This window comes from Cyanistes caeruleus, chromosome 5 (genome assembly GCF_971803275.1).
Source record: "Cyanistes caeruleus chromosome 5, bCyaCae1.hap1.1, whole genome shotgun sequence".
Lineage (NCBI taxonomy): Eukaryota > Metazoa > Chordata > Aves > Passeriformes > Paridae > Cyanistes > Cyanistes caeruleus.
In genome coordinates, this window is record NC_141705.1 from 9,775,170 (window position 1) to 9,795,140 (window position 19,971).

The following is a 19,971-nucleotide window of genomic DNA, read 5'->3' on the forward strand; positions in this document are numbered from 1 at the left end:
TTTTCCAGGGACAGAATCCCTATTGATTTGGTGAAAAAAGTGTGCATCAGTCTCCAGCAGGATGAGACCACGGACTGGCAAGAGCAGAGGGAGATAACAGAGGCATCAGTAGTGGGGTTTTTGTATGCAGTGAGAGAGCAGCCCTGCTAAGGGACACTATGTGATAAGGCAGCCTTATCTCTCTGCCTACCTGATATATCACCAGCTCTCCCAGATATACCCCAGGGCATGGGACTGAGATCCAAGGGTCCTTTTCCTGCATGGGAACAAGATCTTGGCATCAGGGACACTGAAGGGAGAAGCTTGAAGAGCCCCTTACAGATTTGCCACTAGATCTGGGATGCAAAAACTCCAGCAAACATTGTGCTAGATCAACTACTGGACAAATCTAGGGTGAGTATCCTTTACAACGATATTGAAAAATGCAGTGCCCAAGCAGCCCTGCTGGCCCTGGGCAGCTGCCTCAGTGACCCTGAGGGATGGGAGCACTCCCTGCACAGGGCACAGGTTTAGCAGAGACCACCTCTTTGTCTGGCCTCCCCTGGCCACCATGGCCAAAAGGCTGATCAGCTGGTGTCAGCTGGCTCCTCAGCCCTTGGCATAGCAGTTCTTTTCAGAGCAGAAAAAACATCTGGTTTATCTGGTTTATACACACACACACACACACACACACACACATATCAAAAACATATAGAAAATGTAGATATATACACACATATATATACACACACACACACACAGGTTTCCATACAGGATACTATTAGGCCTGCAATCAGAATAATTGGATCATTATTTGTGAACTCTGCTCTCCATCCTACCATAGGAAATGACCCCAAAGTCAAGGCAGGCTGTGGGGCTGGCATCCTTCCCATGAGGTTGTCCCTTCCTTGTTAGTGCTCTTTCCCCTTCAAAAGGGAAGACTTCAGCTGCCTTCAGCTGCAGAAGTGGAGCCACATCCCTCACACATGCCTGACTTATAGACCATTTTAAAGTATGCCATGGGGGCGTCTAATATGCTAATGAAGAAAGTGGGTGGAATTGCAGGAATTTGAGCACAGCTAAAAATGTACGTGCCTAACAATTGCAAATCAGCCTGTGCTCAAGTTACCTAAATGTGTTGGCATCGGTGGAAGGTGGGTGCCTCCACACCTCTTCTTGTCAGTTTTCAGTGAGTACACAGCTAAAAAAAACCCCACACGCCTCTGTATATGGGCCTACTGTTTCAGCCAGGGTTATCAGCAAAGGTTTATACCAAAGTCCTTGAAAAATACAGTTACCTATTTTCCACTCCTATTCATACAGTAGGAGGAAGAGTCTCTTCATGCAAACACACCCTAGACTGGTTGCAGGCATAGTATTCTAGATATATCATGACATCTGGGTGTAACAGAGCTAGGTGTTATCCTGAAATGGACTTCTAAAAGCTTGGTTAGATCTGGGTCTGGGATGTATAAATTAAGATTCTGCATATTGTGGATCATAGTAGAGCTTTAAATCACTCACAGATTTGTGTGATTAGGAGTGTATAAGCACAGCTTGGTTTTGTTTCTGCAGCTGAAGCCCAGCTCTTCCATTGCTATATTTATGTAGTTTGTTTTTTCATAGCAGAACTAAAGCTTTTTTTGGATGCACCAAAAAATCCATAAGCACAGCTGCAGGTAAAGGCATTAAAAAGATGTACCTGCAATATATGGATACAACTGCAGTGGCTGCATCTGGACAAATTTCACAGAGAGCTACACATTAAGCTATTACAAAAATGGCCCAGGGTGCTGGGCTGTGGAGAGTCCTGTGCCTGCTCCTGTGGGATGCGGGCAGTGAGAACAGGCTTGCAGCTCTGGGCTGGGGAGGGAGGTGAACACAACACTCTCTGACTGGACAGGAACTTGTAAGTTCTGATACTTTCAGCTGAGGGATGGTACAGCCCTGAGTGCAGGCCCAGAAGTGTGGGAAGAGAAGGTGCTAGAGCAAGATCAAAGAGGTCATGTCTGAGGGGCAGCAGTGAGATAAGAGCACAGGAGGGTCAGATAAACACCACGGTGTGGGGTTTGCTGATGCTTGATGTTTAACAGAAACATGCCAGGGCCAACTGGAGGAACCACGTGGAGAAAATCCAGGAGCAGATCCCTCTCCATGCGGAGATGTGATGGAAAGGTGAAGGCCTGAAGAGCTGCCAGAGGGGGTCCCAAGCCCTGCAGAAGGCAGTGGCAGGAGGAATACCCAAAACCACCCTGAGACCATCTTGTGCACAGATGGATGACATTCCCTCTGCTGCTGTGCTCTCTGAGGCCTTGGAGGCTGCTGGCAAAGGTCACTGGCCAGGATGGGACATCCACAGCCAGCATGTCAGAGGTGATGAGAGTGAGGAGTGAGTGAGATGGAAGAAATAACATGATAGATCTGAGAAATGCTTCAGTCCCTGGAGAGAAGAGAAAGGAAATCGGTGCAGAAAATCCCAGAGCTGAGAGCTTGTGCGTGAGGGAAGCCAGGAGAGCTGCTAGAGATTCTGGGTGAGTGTGGGAGGTGAGAGGAGTGAGGAGGAGTAAACATTTGGCTGAAGGCATATCTTTCTGTCCCAGGATTATCTGCTAAGTGCTGCAGCACCCATTCCATGTTTGCTGAATCCCAGCTGCTCGGCAGCCAGACTCTGGCAGCTGTGCTTTTCGCAGCCTTGCGAGGAGTGGGGAGCGGCATTTGTAAAAGAGTTTGTTTGGCAGAGATTATCCCCAGTTTGGGGACAGCAAAGTCTGGTGCAGGAGAGGACAGACTGGGCTTCCAGTTCTTTCTGAGAGCCAAAACCATGTAATTTTTTTCCCCTGGGATTTCTGAAGCTCCCAGGGAAACAAGAGGGATGACACACAGAGATGTTGATGGTTGCAATGTAGCTGTTTAAGGCCCATATAAATAACTCAACTGCCCAGTTTGATTTGAGCCAAAACTTTTCTTTTTTCTTGTTGAAATAAGCAAACAAGGAAAATGACATTGGCTTTCTATCTTTGCTTTAGCAAAACACAATGGTTTTTCTCAAGGCACCACTCTAGAAGACATAAGAGAAGGTGGAGGCTCATTTGTCACCCAGTGTGAAGATGCTGGTTTTGGGTGTGAGTGACAAGATTGAGGTTGCACCATCTGCTGAGACAGGGGTGACCTGTGCCCTGCTGTGTTGGGAGGACTGAGGAGTTAGAAGGAGAGAAGAGGAAGGGTTCCTCAGGCACTCAGAGTGCTGCTGTGCTGCCTTATTAAAAAAAGTCACTATGCTTTTAGCCCATGAGTGTTGACTTCAGTTATTGTGATTTGAATATTCACTAATTATTAGACACTCAGACTCAGTTATTATGAGTTTTGGTAATGGCTCCCAGGATGATGAGAATGATATCAAGCACCAGAGATTAAAGAAATCCCATCTGACAGAGACAACAAGGTCTCTAGTGTGGCTTGCAGGTTCCCCAGAGAAAAAAGAAGGGAATTGGTTGGGTTTGTACATCAGTCTCATGTTAGCACCTCATCCCTTGCTAGTGTTCCAGGAGCAGAATTGCCACATGATTGCTTGCATCCTACACATTCCTGAAAGATAAGTCAAAAGTTGTATTTTTAATGCCAGAAATAGTTCTAATTACTTCCTGTTCACAAGTACTCATCAGGTTGTATAAAGGTCTTGGACCGAGCACACATAGAGAGGCTTTAGATCCTGCACTAGCTCCTCATGCCAGCAATGCTCCTGCAACTGCCTCCTTATCCAGGAATCTGGGTCTGGGCTTTGTAGCAATAATGTCAGCTAAAGCCATAAAACCAGATCATCTCAGGGTGCAGCACTACCTCATTAGCTCGAGTTATTTTATCACTAGGAAAAAGCTTAGAAATTTGCAAAAATACAGAGGAGAATCAGTCATTAGAAAAGTTTATAGTTTTTCTTCAGTTTTGCAGTAGCTGAGTAGAAGTTTCCTCAGAAGCATTTGCAATGATCAGAAAATAATGTAAAAATGGGGAACATAAGAACATGCAGCCACCAGACAGCCCTCTCACTACCTTGGTAGCTGGTACAGAGGAATGAATACAAATGGATATCTGTGTGTGTATGTGTGTGTGTGTCTAGACTTGTCTTTTCCACTTGTGTCTAGTCAACTAATTGATGAAAAAAACCCTCTGCAATTTTATTATTTCATATTGATGGCTGACTCAGTTAATTTGAGTTTTGGTGATATTTAATGATTTAGGGTAGTTGTTAATATTGTTTCATTATTACTAAGTAGTTCAAAGGCTGGCCTCAGTCTGAGCTTTTATTAATTATTTTTAAATTTACAGTAATAAAAAGCATTGCAGTATGGGAAATGAGGAAAAGGCAAATGTATGAGGCAGCATTATCAGTATCTGTTATACAGCCACAGCAAGACTTCTGTCTCTTTCTCCTCATTTACTGTGTGTTTATTTGCCTTTTCTTTTTCCCATGATGTCAGTAGAAAGAGGAAAAAGACTGCTGAAACAAATGTATTTTAGCCTTTGATACAGGAGGATTACAGTCTGCAAACATGAAAAAGAATTCCTCATCTTGTTTTGAAATTTCATTGTCTTTAGTAGTAGCAGAATATGGTTTCAAATACATTTGAGTTTTGTGTTCTGCAGGAAATGTTCAATATTATATGCAGAAAAATTAAGAATCAGAATGTGCCTTTCTTTAAAAGGCAAATGGAATTTTCCTTGAAAACAAGAACTGGACTCTAGCTGGAGTTTTACTGGTGGGATGAGTTGCAATGCTCCAAGCTTTAGAGCTGCCAAATATTCTATCACTCCAAAGCCAGCTTTTTCTCCAGTTCTTTTTTCCAAATATTCTCTCTCTTTATATTTTATGTACTTGTATATACACATATATTTAAATCCATTTAGTATTATACAGAGCCTCATTTGAAATGAGGACCAGGTTTAAAATCGAATGTTAGGGAATTTATCTTGAATTCCATATGGATTGTTTCCATATCTTTGTAATTTTTCTTGTTATTAGCTCCATGGACACTTGATTCTTATTTCTCTCTATACAAAGTTTCCATCACTAGGCTGGAAATAGTGAGTCACAAATGAGTAGACTTGGAAGGTGGTGGAGAGCAGCTCTGCAGGCTCATCTGCCTGACCTGTGGGACAATGGTTTTGGCACAGATCATACTCTTTGCACCTATGAACTCCCGAATTCCCAAAGCCCTGTGTTTATAAGAAGTTTATAAGAATTCTGTATTAAAACCGAGTCTGTAGTTTTCTGACTAGTTTCCTGCCAATGAGATTAAATGGTTCTCAAAAAAACCCATTTTAACAGTTCTATGAAATTCTTGAAGGAGGCAGACAAAGTTTCTTCTGTTTATAAATAGCTGAAAGATTCACTGATCATTCAACATAATTTACCAAAATACCACACCTCAGATGTTGCCTTTTTGCTATGGCCATAAGACCTGTTCAGACACCTCTCTGCTGAACAAAGGCAGGCACTGTACAGGGAGCACTTGGAGTTTTTAGTGATTCAGATCCATCTGAACCCTGAAATCACTGTTCAGACATTACTCAGGGGTAATTCCCATTTTATGGTGGGGTTTCTCTGGCAGCTGTTGCAACTCCCAGCTTTGATGTCTTTTCCTTTGTGCCAGTACTGTCCTACCAGCTGAAGTGACTCCTGATGTTGGTGTTTATTCCTTTTTCTCCTGTTAAGGAGCTAAAAGCTTGGACTTGTGACTCCCCAGAAGGACACATTGCAGCTCTTGTGGAGATCTACAGCATGAACTGCAACAACTGGGAGTAGACACACTGACAATAGATTGCATCCTTACTTTTCTTCTCCATTACTTTTAGGCATGGAAAAATGTTTCCCTACAGCATGCATTGGTCACCATAGAAACACAGTGGTTTTGGTCCTGGAAATGGATGATTTTTATTCTGGAAATGGGTGGAAGAGGTATTTACACAACTTTAAAGAAGTATCTTCCTCCTCCCCTTACTCCCCTACTCTTCTCTTTCTACAAAACCTTTGTGAACTCTTGAGTGGAATAGCAGGTAATGGCTATTGTTCACCCTTTCTTTGCAAAATTTCAGTATAGTATGGTAAGTAGATGTCTACATGGCATTGAATAGGCATTATTGATTTGAAACCTGATGGCCAGACTGATGAATGAGGAGAGGAAGTGAAAATCTGTATTTCAGCTTTGCTAGGTGTTCTCAGGCAGATCAGACTGTCTGTACATCCTATTTCCAGGTTTAAAATGAGTGAAAATAAGACAAATCTATTCCACAAGTCTATTCTGAAGCTTTATTTACTTCAAGTCTTCTGACAACAAGCAATGCATAGAGGCAAAGATTTTTCTTCTGCCTCTTTGCTAGATTTTGAGAAGGAAATTCCAACTTTGACTGCTTCTTGCTATTCCAAGCCTTGCTCAGAGTAGCAAAGTTTAATCCATAAACCTATATAGGCCTATTTGAACTAACAGGAGTTATTACTGTGATGAAAGATACAGCAGTGTGCAAATTCCCTGCACCATGATAAACCATCACGTCAAAATTGTGCAGGGATAGCTCTGCTTCACCACTGGGTCCTACTGCCATTGCTTTGTTGTGTTAAAAAAATTGAAAAGAATCACATCCCTTCCATAGCTGTGCTGGTGAAACTTCAAAGGGCAGCACACAACTTAAGCAAGAACTATGGTATTCTTTCTGTTGTTCAGGCTCTGGGGATTTTGGGTGTGAAGGGGTGTGGTCCCTGATTGACAGGACATGGCAAAAGCCTCAAGCACAGACACCATTGTACCAGCCAAACCTGCGGATTTTGGTTGTGGGGCAAGGCGGAGCTGAAATAGACTGCTCTGGTGAAATCTCAGTTTTAGCAATACCCTCTGCATCTGTATTCGAAATGATTCTGCAGTGCAGCTATCTCAGACAGGCACTTATCAGATAGAGATGGCTTTGCTCAGGTGGTTGTAGAAGGGAGCTTTTTGGTACACAAAATGTATTATCAGAGTAAAGTGTATTTTCTTTCTTTTTAACTTTCCCAGTCTGCTGTTGGAAGGCTGCTGCTGCAAGTCAAGGCTGGGCAGGTAACCATCTGTTAATGAGTAATCCTTGGTATTGGCATTGATCTGGTCCATATTTTTGCAGTGTAATGCCATCTCCTGAATGGGCTTGCTTGGAGCTCCCTGTTGTTTCTATACCATGCTTTTAATTAGCTCCTGAAGAGAAAGAAAAGGGAAACATCCAAATGATAAACCAGCTCTAGTTCAGGCAACACTGGAACGACTTCTCTGGAGTTGCCCTTCAGTGCTTGCTGATTACACCAGCAATCTTGGGACCATCTCCAAGGGTCAGGCACTTTGTATACTCTTCACTCCTGGAGGTCTAGGGAGAGTCTCTCCCTACGGGGCATTCCCTTCTACCCACAGAGACATTAATGATTAACAGCGATAACAGGGCTGCTTACTTAGAAAACTAAAATATCCTAAAGTTGAGTAAATCACAGTCCCTTGGGAAAGCTTCTTCCTGATTCACCCTCCTGCTTCAGTCCAGCCCTGGAAGTTTTCCTCTGCCAGGCAAAACCTTCATGAGAGGAGAGCAAAGATGAAAGTCTGTGCTCCTCTCACTGTTGTCTTGGCGCTGACTCTGAGCAGTGACTGTGCAAGGATGGTAAGTGATTCTTCTTTTTCAGAGTAGTAGATCAGCTGCATGATGCCTGGCAGGGCCAGGCTGCCTTGGGAATGGATGAGTGAAGCCACTGAACTGACCCAGAAAAAGAGATTTGAAGGGAACACAAAAGGGATTAGTCAGATAAAGGCTGGCAGCAGTGCTCACTGAGTGGGGGGACTATGGGATAGCTGGTGCTATACCTTTCTCTATTTAAAGCAATTGCTTACATCCTTGCCTTGCTATGGAGGAGGAATGGGAGGGGAGGAAGGACCACAAAAACTGAAATCCTTAAAAAATATATCTCAGAAATGTGTTGACACGAGCAGGTACCTGCAGTAGCATGGAGGGAGAGTGCTCCACTGCCAGACATTACTGCTGTCTGGAAAGTGAACAGGCCAGCTTAGGTGGCTATCTTCTTTTCAGACTTCTCCCTGTTTCCATGCCAAACCCTTCAGTGTTTTTGTAGCACGTATCTTGTGTCTTTTCTGGGGCTATGTCTGTCAAGCACATGATCCCCACCACAGCCTGGCATCTACCATGGACTAGCAGGACAATAGTCCACTGCTGCCTTATGGTGAGCATTGTGGCCTTAAGATCAACCTTATTTCTCTAGCTGGGTTAAAACTAGCTCAAATATGCTTAGATTATGTTATAATCCTATCTCAGCGAATTACAAAAGTATGTCCTCAGATATTACATGTGGAAATAGAGAGGAATGCTCATGTTCAAGGTGAAGATCATTCTTGGCTGAAGCCCTTGCTTGGTGGTGGTAGAATCTGTGTAGAGTGCAAAAATTGTTCTTTCCTATATATATCCTATATATATCCTATATATCCTCTATATGTCCTATATATATAGTACTCTCTATATATCTCAGCAGCAGCTTTTTCTTAACCCTCACTTTTTATGTCCCCTGTCCAGTTCTATGTTAATGATGTGTGCTTCTTTGACTGCTTTTGTGATATATTTTTTGCTGTAGTTCAGTTGCCACCGCCTTTGGTGGCAGCAGCATTTTATGCGTATTATCCTTTTTTTCTATTATTTCCTGTGGCTTAAAATCAGCTCAGCCTAGTGCTCTTTGCTTGCTGATTTGCAAACCCAAATACAGTTAGAAGTTGCTTTTGTAACTAATGCCCTGGGGGATACAGCTAAATAACAGAAAAAGGCAAATGTTGGGATATTATTTGTAACTGTGAACTGGCCCCAGAATGCATCTATGCTTCCCGCTGAGAGGAATAGGAGATGCGTCCCTTGGCTATAGAAAGAGATATATATATAGATATAGAAAGATAAATTGGCCTTTGTTGTGCTGTGCTGGGTTTTCCTGGTTTAGTTGTCACCTTCAAAAGTCAATGTTGTTCAAAAGTCTTTCACCAGACTGTGCCCCACCAAAAATCACAAGCAAATAAGAAGATTTTCTCAGAAACACTGGGAGAAACACAATTTCAGGGCACCCTGAAAAGCAGGTTTTTAACAGTAGAGTGGTTCCCATAGTGAATTTGTGTCTCCAATCCACATTCTCTTTTTCTCTTTATAGCAAAACAAATCTGGGGCAGGAAGAGGCTCAAAGCATGGGTTCACTCGCCCACAAGGTACCAAGTCAAATCCAGTAGGTTTCATGACAGTAAGAATGGTCTGCCTGTCTGTATCCGCGCTGTGCAAGTCGGTAGGAAACCTGTCTTTGTTTCAACATGAATAAGGATTATAGAATGGTTATGCCAATATTAATTTCTGTTTAAAGGGGAATTTGAGATTAGCTCAGGAGTCTCAGGTAATTTTCCTTCAGGTGCAGATTAATGGGAAGGTGCTGATGGGATTTTAGTTTGTCTGAGCTGGCATGGCTTTATATTATTTCACAAGGTGGTGTGGCTGAGGATGTGCAACAACCTTTAATCAGAACTGCAGCTGCCCTGTAACTTTCGAGCACATGAACTCTTTGTACGTACAGGTTCAGTTTCTACCCTGGCCCTTGATCTCTCTGTGGGAGAAGGGTTTGTGTTGCATGCAGCTTTCTGCGTTGCATTTGTTCTGATGGAACCCCAATAATCAGACATCCTGGCTGTGGGAGAACATTGCAGTTTCCATTTTTAAAGCTGTTATTGTCCTGTGCTTTTGCTGTTAAAAATTATATGCATTGGGCCATCAATAGTGGCTTTATAGGTTATAACAGTCTTCAGTGGCCTTTGGGATGCAATGTATCTTCTGAATGGGGATGTATTTTCACAACTCTCCTGCCTACTTATACTGGGAGTTGTCAGACAGAGAAAGCTGATAATGGAACATTTGTGTAATTCAGAGAATGAAAACTGGGATTGACAAGGGGATGGCAGAGGGGATGGCAGTGGCTATTTCACATTGATAGAGAAGGAGGCAGTTAGGGCAGATGGAGTGACCATAATTCCAACTGATAAAGAAGGGGTTGGACCACAAGGATAGGTTATTTTTTCCATAATGCCAATAATTGACCTCAGCAGCTCTTTGAGATCTCTGGGCTTATGAGAGTTAGCAGATATTGTAGAGTGTGCAGAAGCCTCAGCCATCATGGGAGGGGTAAACTCAGGACAAGGAGCAATTGTACATTGTCTCTGAGAAATGGAAATGTGCTGTGCTGCTGGTTTGGTTGAATGCCCCATTTTTCTCTTACAGCAGTGGCTGGTTTCCCATTCAGACTTTGGGATTTCAAAACAGATTACTTTTAGTTTAATGGTTAAATAAGCTATGACAGTTTTTCATTGTCTTTTTTGTCTTCAGCCTCTCTCATTCTCAAGACTAATCTTGAAGGATTTTTTCTGATAGACTCCCACTAGCCTTCCTTGAACTCCCACCACCCTTCCTTAGACTGCCATCACTGATGTGGCAAATATAAAACTTGCCCTTTCTAGACACTGGTCCCATCAGTTTCTCCCCATTTGTAAGGAACCTGCTTATCCCCAAGGGAAGGTGGTATGATTAAAATTCTCTCTCTACCCCCAACTTTTAAAACCTTCTTTCTCCTGACTGTTTCTATTTCAGTTTGTACTGTCTGGTTCCTTAATTATTTTAAACAGATATTACAATGTGATATAGAGCCTGAAAGGATATAACTTCAGAAATTATTTTAATGTGCAATTACAATACTACATAATTAGAAATTATAATTGCAATTAATGGGTATAATTGGCATTTGCTCTACCAGAAATGGCAGTATATTTTGAACTGAAATGATCTGAGATATTTGTTCCACTGCAGAGTCCATTAATCTTTGTTGATTCAGTCATTATGTAGGATTTTAAGCTGCTCCTTATGCACTAGACATGGCAGAGACAGAGTCCCGAGTACAGCTGAAAAACTTGCAGATATCTATCTTTTTAATTTCATATAATAGTACATAATAGAATTTGTGGGTTGGTTTTCAGCTGCATTATGAGTTTTTTATATTTGTATTTCAGTGTTTACAGAGGATGGACGTTTATGCAAATTTCCTTTCCGGTTTGGTGGAAGGTTTTATCACACTTGTTTATCAAATTCATTTTCCATAAAGAAATGGTAAGTTGACATTGTTCATAAATGAAAACAGCATTCAAATTAAACACCATTTTTTAGTTCTTTAATCTTGCTTTTGGAATAATTAACATGAGCTTGATGCTGTGCCCAGGGAGACTGGTGCAGTTCTGCTGCTGATAGTCATGGCCCTCGGGTCAAGATGTGCCTGGGGGAAGAGAGCCCTGGCACTGGGTTTCCACAACCACAGGAGGCTCAGGAACTGCAGAAATGTTTCCTTGCTGCCCTTCCTCTTGGAAGTGCAACTTACATGAGTGACAAGAGCTTGTACAGAAAAAGCAGGACCTATAGAATGACCTGGTGGAAACCCTCTGCTGAGGGAGAGAGACACAGACACCTGCAAGAGAGGACACTTGGTTAAGGCACTGTTTGATTTGTGCAGGCTGTACTTGTACTGCAGTAGAGTATCAGATTTTTGAGGAAAGCTCTTTTCTCCTGGCCCCCATGTCTCTAATTTCCATCCAGATTGGCACCAGAGCCCCTTTGGTGCAGTACTAAGAAGTGAGGTATTACTCCTGTTTGTTGGTTAATGATTTATTCTACTAGCGTGTTTAAGGACAGGTCTCCTTTTGGGCAAAGGTTACTCTTTTACTTTTGCAGAAGCTGTTAGAAGTATTCATGGTCCATTTTTGGGGTAGGGGCAGTCAGGTGGGAACCGTACTGAATTAAAGCACTGAATGAAAAAGATAAACTTTGTAGACAAATTCATATGATAGGCATACGTTAACTGAAATCAAAGGCAACAAAGCAGACAATATGTGGGTGCCAGTATTGTGAAAATTATGCCCAGATGAGCCATATGCAAGGAAAACACTTGCCTGTTTTCAGGGTGGAGGTAATATTTTAGAGTTTATTTTACTCACCCAGGCAGGGCAAAACTCTCATTTTTTATACTGGACTGTCTAACTCTTTCATGATCTGTTGGTGTCTTTCTGATGACACATCTGTTTCAAGTGTAAGTGCTGCTGTAATGTAAACACCCCATAAACTTGCTTACACAAACAGACAGTGAGCTTCAGGCTAGGAAAACGCTTCAGAATTTCCCCAATATCCACCAATACAACTCAGCTAATAAAAGCCTCCAGGAAACAAGAATTTGAGACTATCTTAACTAAAGAAAGGGAACTGGAATAATTTACCAGTTTGAATCCTGTCTTTGATGAACTGTAGCCACAAACAGATTGACCTTAGTACCCACTTAATTTCATGCAGTGCTTAAGAGAGATCCTGTTAATACATGACACTGTGTGTTTGTTTTTAGCCAGTTAGGCCACAGAAATGGAAAAACCTGTGAATGGATGGGGTCCAAGGTTAGAGCACACTTTAGAGCTGACCTTGAACAACTTGCTGTTATGCTTCTGACTTTTTAAAAGCCATTTACAAGCAGGGAGATGAGGAGGAGGACAGCTGGAGTTATTTGGATTTGACAGATCATTTCACCCTATGGGTGACCTTCTGACCAGTGTTTGCTCATCACTCATGAGCTAAAAGCAACTTAACGTGTGACTTCAGGCACAGAGATGCCGGGAAAAGAGCCCCAAACAGCAGTTGGGAAACCTGCTCTGTGCATTTTTTGTGTGACTTGGCACTAATCCAGGCTGGCCTTACACTCAATAACTGATCCCAGGGCACCTGGTGGGCAGCAGGTGAGGGCAAGTCTTGTGCCCTTAATGCTCCTGCCTCCTGCAAGCTGCTAGTAATGGATGATGGGAGGATGGGTCCAAACTGCTTCTTTGGGGGTGAATTCCAGGAAACCCGACCAGGAGAGAGCTGACTTGGGCATTTAAGTTCATGTCCTCAGTCCTCAAGTTATACTTTGGGTCAGGACTACAGGCAGGACTTACAGTGCAGGCCAAACCCCACTCAAATGTGCTTTATATTTATGTTTTCTCATACTACATATGACACTATGACACAGATACTCTGTTTCAACATAAATCTGCTCCTTACTGCAGAAAGCTCTCCCTGCCTTCTTTGAGAGCAACAAACAAGCTGTATCTATATAAATATTTATTGAAAATACAGGAAAGAAGACAAAATAATTGCACTATTTAAATAAAATAATTCCTTTAACAGCATCCTGTATTGCTTTCCCCCCTTTATCTGTTTTCACAGATAAATTTCAATTTAGTGGCCTATTACCTATTACTACATGATATCTTGTTAAAGATGCAGTGCAAATTTTCCTTTTGTGCTGAGGAAAAAGAATTGCTACTGAGTTTCATTGGTACCTCCGGAAAGACGGAGCAGTGTAGGGACAGACAAAATGGGGGTGCAGTGAACATTTGTGAGAGCAAAAGGAGAGGGTGGTCTGAACAGGACCAAGCTGTGGCTGCAGGGAAGCTGCCAGCACCCTGTCCCTGTGTCCCAGGATGGGATGGATTCCTCAGATTCTGCTCAAGGGGAATAGCAGGAGCAGGCCCTGGCTGAGATTTTGGCTATACTTTGGAAGGTGTTGACTCATATCCTGTGGAAGCCTCATCCTGTGCTTGAGTCCTGGATGGGTGGAGCCCCTGTGCAAGGGTGAGCTTAGGTCTGTGTAGGAAGGATATGATCTTGTCATCTTCCTTGGAAACAAGAAGAGTTTTGATATGTTGGTCACAGACTAAAAGCAGTGCAGGGGACAGCTTTTTGGCCAGCTGGATTACAAGATGGGGAGTGTGTGACAGTCCTGGAAAGAAGTACCTGTGGGCTGAGCTGGGAGATGTCCAACATCAGGCTGTGATTTTTCCTGGAGCTGGTAGTGGTTGGTCTGGTGTTGTCAGGCAAAGCATGGCCATGTCTCATGGTCAGGACAACACTAAAAAGGTCTCAAGCAACCTCCAAGTCTCACACATAGTGACAACTCCAGGTATGTTGGCAAAGCTCTTTCCTTACACCTGGCCTGGGGCTTCGCTTGTTCTCCAAAACATCCTATTTTTAAGGCTCCCTATACTGGTGGGAAAAACGGCCTGCTTTCCATTTATCCTGCCTGCCAGTTAGACCTCTTCTGTGACACACCCTTTTGTTAGTCCATTCCCATGTTGTTTACCATTTATGGGTTGAAAATGTTATTTAAATCAATCCCTTGTAGTGGACTTTTCTGATATAATGAGTTCAGTATTTCTGTCTTTATGTTTTCACTTTCATGTTAATCATTTTATATGACAAGCTTATGTAAAGGTATTTGCTATCCCATAAATTTTGAGTGTGGGTGCATTTGCAAATAGCATAAAGAAAAAATAAGGCCATTGGGTTGGTTTAGCTGCTGGAGGTAACATTCCTCAAGACTGAAATGTCACCACATTTTTGGTAAGCCTCCAATCAGACAAAACATTTTTAAAAGAAAAGGAGGGAGGCAATTGAAATAGCTTTGAGGATGAGCTGAGATTCTTACAGAGAGTGAGATCTGTAGTGGAAAATATAAAAGGAGCATGTCACTGTGCAAGGAGCTTGGCACCAAGGAGGCAGCTTGGCATCACAAGGGAGGACCAACCTCACTGTAGCCACTGCAAGGCAATAGAGGAGGCCTGGCTGTGGAGAGCATCGAGTGGGAGGATCAATGCTTTGTGGACAGCTGGTGGAAGAAGCCTCTGTTGGGGTCTCTGACAACAAGAAATCTTTTAAGATGGAAACGTTTGTGATTCCTCTGATTAGAACTTGGCTGCTGCTGGACAGTGACACAAGCAGTGCTGAGGACACTTTAATTAATTTCTCATCTTCCTTCTCGTGCATACTAGACCACCCTTTAAAGAAAGCACAGTCCACTTCCCACCAAAGGATCTTTGAGAAATTCCCATCAACTCCCAGCATTTGCATCAGCCTTAATTCCTGTGAGAGAGCAGCCTCTTTAAGTATGTGCCATGTTAATCTGCACCAGACTACCAAGCACCTCTTTTAGAGCACCTTGTATAATTGAGGTCACCAAACTTAATATATGTGGCCTATTCAGATGCTCCATAGGAATTAAGCATTTTAAATACCACATAGCATCTAATTAAGAAGAAAAATAGGGCAGTTAAAATGTAGACATGAGCTACAATAAAATTTCAATCTAACTTGTAACATCCTAGGGTGAAAAATTTGACCACACAACTGCTCAAGGAATGATAAAACCATGCATAATGAAAATAAATCATCCATCACATTAAATAAACTCCAGTGTTTTCTGATGTCCTGTAGCTGATCTCTATTATTCTGCATTATAACTGGCTAGGGAGGATGTTTTAGTGGATGGTGCACTGGGACAGGACATGGACCTCCAAGGTTCAGCCTCAGTTCAGTCACGTGCTCTCAGTGTCTCCTTGACGTAAACTCCAAATCTACTCCTGCAAAAGAAGAATAACAGCTCAGTGCTCCTTGGAGTGCTCTGAGCCTGAGATGGCAGTCTGAGAGAACACACCACCACTGAGGGTGTGCAGGACTCAGTCCCCTACCCTGAGAATTGGAGAGGTTTTATCTGCGCCTTTGGAAATCACCACGGTGTCAGTTATTTCCTCATTTCATCTTGCAAGTTCCAAAATAAGAAAAGGAACTGAGTGCAAAAAGGGTGAAATATGCTTGTCACTGAAAGTCAGAGAAAAGTTCCTTTTTGTGGACAGTCTCCTGCCTCCACAGATTATTACAGTAACTGTCAGGCATTAAAAATGGGCTGGGTCCTGTTTTGCTTGTTTTGTAAAAAGTAAAGAAGACATAATTTATTTGCTTTGGTTTTGTTTTTTATTTCTGCCTTTCATTTTCTAATCCCAGAAATAGAAAGAATGTTGGGTTTTTTTAAATGATTCATTGAAAATTTCAGGTCCTGCATTTACATCTTATTTTTAATCTGCTTTTAATTTGAAAGAAGTGGAGCAGAGCGACTTTAACAAAAGAAAGCATATTTTTTACTCTACTCTTAATGAGTTTGTATGAAACTGATGCTAATTAGAAAAAAACAATCATGAATTTCCAGGATGCCAGAGTGTGAAGGCCCTGTAGTTTCAGTGTAAACATCCAGGTTGTTTAAAGATGCACTAAGCTGTACCTTTGATTCTTTTCAGGTGTTCAACAACACATAACTTTGACCGGGACAGGAGCTGGGGACACTGTGCTTTGCTGGCCAGAGACCACTCAGGTAAGGCAAGCCATTGCTGAGTTGCTCCAGATGCCTGGCTCCTACTTTGCCACCTTCAGGAAGGAGGGACAGTGCCTTCAGCACAATTTTTATTTGTGTATTTATTTTGAAGCAAGCCTTCACATCAGCTGTTTCCATAATCTCTGTGTGACGTTGCACAACCGTAGCATTAGACTGTGAATATCAGAGTCTTTAATTCACTGTCTGTTGACTAACTCAAAGCCATGGAGAGAAATTATGGTAATGCCAGCATGGAAATCCAAACTCCTGCTGGAGCAAAACACGGAGGTGATCATCTCCTCCCTCATGGCTTGGATGTGCCTTTTAGCTTTCCCTTCATCTACAGAGCTGCATTTTCTGTCTGTTTGACCAATTAACTTTTTCGAAGGTACAGAAACATTTGAAGCAAAACATAGACAGCACTTCCAGCTTTCCTTTCTTGAGATCTCATGGGAAAGAGCAGATCTCAAGCCCAGACTTCCCTGAGCTTTGGGCTGTCAGAGAAGACAAGAGGCCAGACATGTTCATTGCAGCAGTCCTGAGGGATAATGAAAGGATTACTTAGCTGAACAGCTCTGTGGCTTCATGTGGTCACCACACTCCAGGGCTACAATTACCTCATTGCGAAAGTCTGTCTAAAAGGGAAGTCAAGGTCTGTGGTAAGGTCACCTTTATATATAAAAAATCACTTTAATTGACACACTGGGTGAAAGCTCACCTTGGAATATGCATCCCTGTCCTCAGCAGTCCCTCAGTGACTGGCCTTTGCTTATCTCTGTATCCCTGGCTCCATGTTTCATGAACTGGATGCTGGGGAATCCCATTTTATAAGGAATATATATATATATATATAAAAATATAAATTCTCATTTCATACAGCCACAGACCAGCTTACAAAATCAGGTGTTGCACTGGTCAAACTTCATGCCCCTGAGGCTTTTTTTGGATCTGTGTTAAAATTCTGATCATATTCCTATTTTTGCCATCTCACTATTTTCAAATGAGACACATCTTATTTAGCCTGCAGGATATAACCAGTAGCCTTAGATATTCACTTCCCACTTTCAAATGAAGAGCTTTTTTCACCAGCCCCTTTCAGAGAGTTCTCCTACAGTGTCAGGAGTCTTATTGCCAAGTTGATTGCAATCTACCAGAGCACTTGAAAAGCCAAGTTAGCTGAATCACGCTGACAGTCTAAAATTAAGCAGTGCACAGCATCACCTTTTTAAATGTAACTACTTTAAATTATTTTCCAGCCCGGCTTTAAAACAGATTAACAATAGATCATAGGCCAGTGACCTAGCCCCAAAACAAGCAGCAATATACACAACTTTGTAATGCAAGTGTGGCAGACATGAACATAGACTTTATGGGCAGTTCATGCTTACAAGAGTCAGGTTATGAAGGCTGCACTTTATTATTCATCAGTGACTTCCCAGAGCTTAAAATGTTGTTGGTAGTTGTGACTTGTGACTGCTTTAATCCTCCAGTGAAGCACTCACTGTGATGGTGACAGCTGGCTAACTCAAGGAGACTCTTCCAGGAGCTGAAAGAGCTCTCCAAGCCCAGTGTCACACATCTGGGGGTACTTTGTGCCACCTTTGTCCCTCTGTCTGCCCATTACCATTATCCTGCCAGACATCTGGCTGCCTGCAGGCCTTTTTGGGTTTCCTGGCTCATTTTTGCCTGTTACCCACAACAGTGTTGGATGGGTGTGTTGGAGCAAGAAAGCTGTCCTGTCTGCCTGCCAGGTTATCTCTGTGGATATACCCTAACATCACTGAGGGCTTTTCCTGGCTACTGGTTTTCCTCCAGAAAAAAAAAAAAAATATGAGAGAGGAAAGGAAAGAGAAAAAAAGATGGGGTAGTGGCGTAGCTGGAAGAGATCACTGCTGGCTGTTGCAAAATAAAATATAGCCCCTTTATTTCTGGAAGCATTTAAATTTTAAAAAAATTAAATAAAAGGTTTTTGGTTGTTATTTTATTTATAAATGTAAGTCTAACCAGTTAGCTGATTTTTTTTTTAAGCAGCAAGCACTGTATTTGGACTTGGGAAATGTTTAACAGATCACTAACTATAGCTTCAAGAGAACAGGTTTATGAAAGGTTCAAGATTTATGAAAATGTTGAAAGGAAAAGCAACATAATGGATGAAGGGAATTTGAAGCAAAATAAGGAAATTTTGCCTGCTGTGGAAAAAATAAGCAGTCAAACTGATCAATGCTGGTCTTTAAAATGTGCAAAATAATAATAAAAATAATAAAAATAAAAATAATTTTTTTCTGAAAAATCCACTAAAGTTTTAAATCTTTGGGTGAATTTTTCATGAAAAACAAGAAAAAAATGGAATTTCAGGGAAAGAGTATCCTTTGGCAATTAGAGGTTGGTGAGCAGTGGCATAGAGAAGGATCTTCTTTAGAGCAAGGGTTGAAGCACAAACTCTCTCCAGGCCAAGAATACCACATGTATGTGACAAGTCAACTTCAAAATGCTGGAGGTGCTTACAAATCAATGTTAAGCAAGTGCTGGAGGCTTTGATCCAGAAAAATACATCTGCCAAATTCAAGGGAAAGTTTAACCAAGAAAGCTTTGGCTTTAGGATGAAGTGAAGCTTGGGTAGGAAGTTTCTGCTGGAGGGGGGGTGTTAGTATTGCATACACGTGGGCCAGCTGGGTTGTATAGCTCACATATATGTACAAATATCCATAAATGTGAAATGCCCCTACAGGTGTGACTTCCAGATTTTGGGAAGTCTGGTAGGACCACTTCTCTGAATGTCTGGAAATCTTGGACAAATGACCAAAACACCAGGGAGACCCAAATATGGGGGAGAAAATTTCCAGACAGTATTTTTAAGATCCCTCTGATTGATACAGAAAGAAGTAATACAGTGGTGTGGGCTGTGCAGGCAAGAGGAAGAGGCATCAACTCAGGAGGAGCTCTGGCAGAAAACAGAAAGTTTTTTCTGGCAGAAACAGGAAGTTTTTATTGGGAAATAAGGGCAGAAAGGTGAGAAAAGGCCACTGCTCAGTCAGCAGAGACTGGCAGAGGTGAAGCTGCAGTCAAGATGAGAGCTAGCAAGCATGGAGTGTTTTAGCCATGAGGGTGCTTTAGGCAGTCTGAGAAAGCATGGACTTGGCACTGCCCAGTCACTGGATAGTTAATAGTGGGCAGGATTCCCCACTGGGAAGTGAGATATGTCCATCTGCTTATGAACAGAAGTTGTTCTTGGTCTCCAGGAAAGATGTGGAGCAATACAGAACATGCCTGGAAGGTCAGAATGGAGTGGTGGGTGGGATGTAGCGAGGGACAGATTGAGAAAGAAATAAATGAGTGGAAGTGCTATTTGAAGATTTAACAAGGGTACAAAAATTTATTGAGCATTTGTTACAGCAGAAGATGGCTTGGAGATCAGGTCATGGTTTGGATGTAGTGGGAATAGGAAATACATAATTTTCCTTTGAGGAAACATTACAACATTAGAAGTTTCATAACTATCAACAGCAGGAAGAGTAGGAATGTCACTGACTTTACTTGCTTTCCCTTGATGTTATCCTGGATTGAAACTACCAGTGAATACATCCAGACCTGCTATCTGATAGGAATTACATCACTCTCTCTTGAAGTAAATATTTTGATCCCTGCAGGGGAATCTCAGATTTACAGTGCTGGAGCAAACTTCAGGATACACC

At 42.2% G+C, this 19,971-nt stretch overlaps 1 protein-coding gene across 1 annotated transcript in view; it reads left to right on the plus strand.

The window, feature by feature from the left end:
- Nucleotides 1-7,483: 7,483 nt before the first annotated feature.
- The window catches only part of HGFAC (HGF activator), a 40,999-nt gene continuing 28,511 nt past the window's right edge, over nt 7,484-19,971 (plus strand). The window contains exons 1-4 of the mRNA XM_023925578.2: nt 7,484-7,647; nt 9,185-9,239; nt 11,076-11,172; nt 16,206-16,279. Of these exons, the coding sequence (XP_023781346.2) occupies nt 7,582-7,647; nt 9,185-9,239; nt 11,076-11,172; nt 16,206-16,279 (292 nt within the window). The 5' untranslated portion in view covers nt 7,484-7,581. The remainder of the gene's footprint in view (nt 7,648-9,184; nt 9,240-11,075; nt 11,173-16,205; nt 16,280-19,971) is intronic.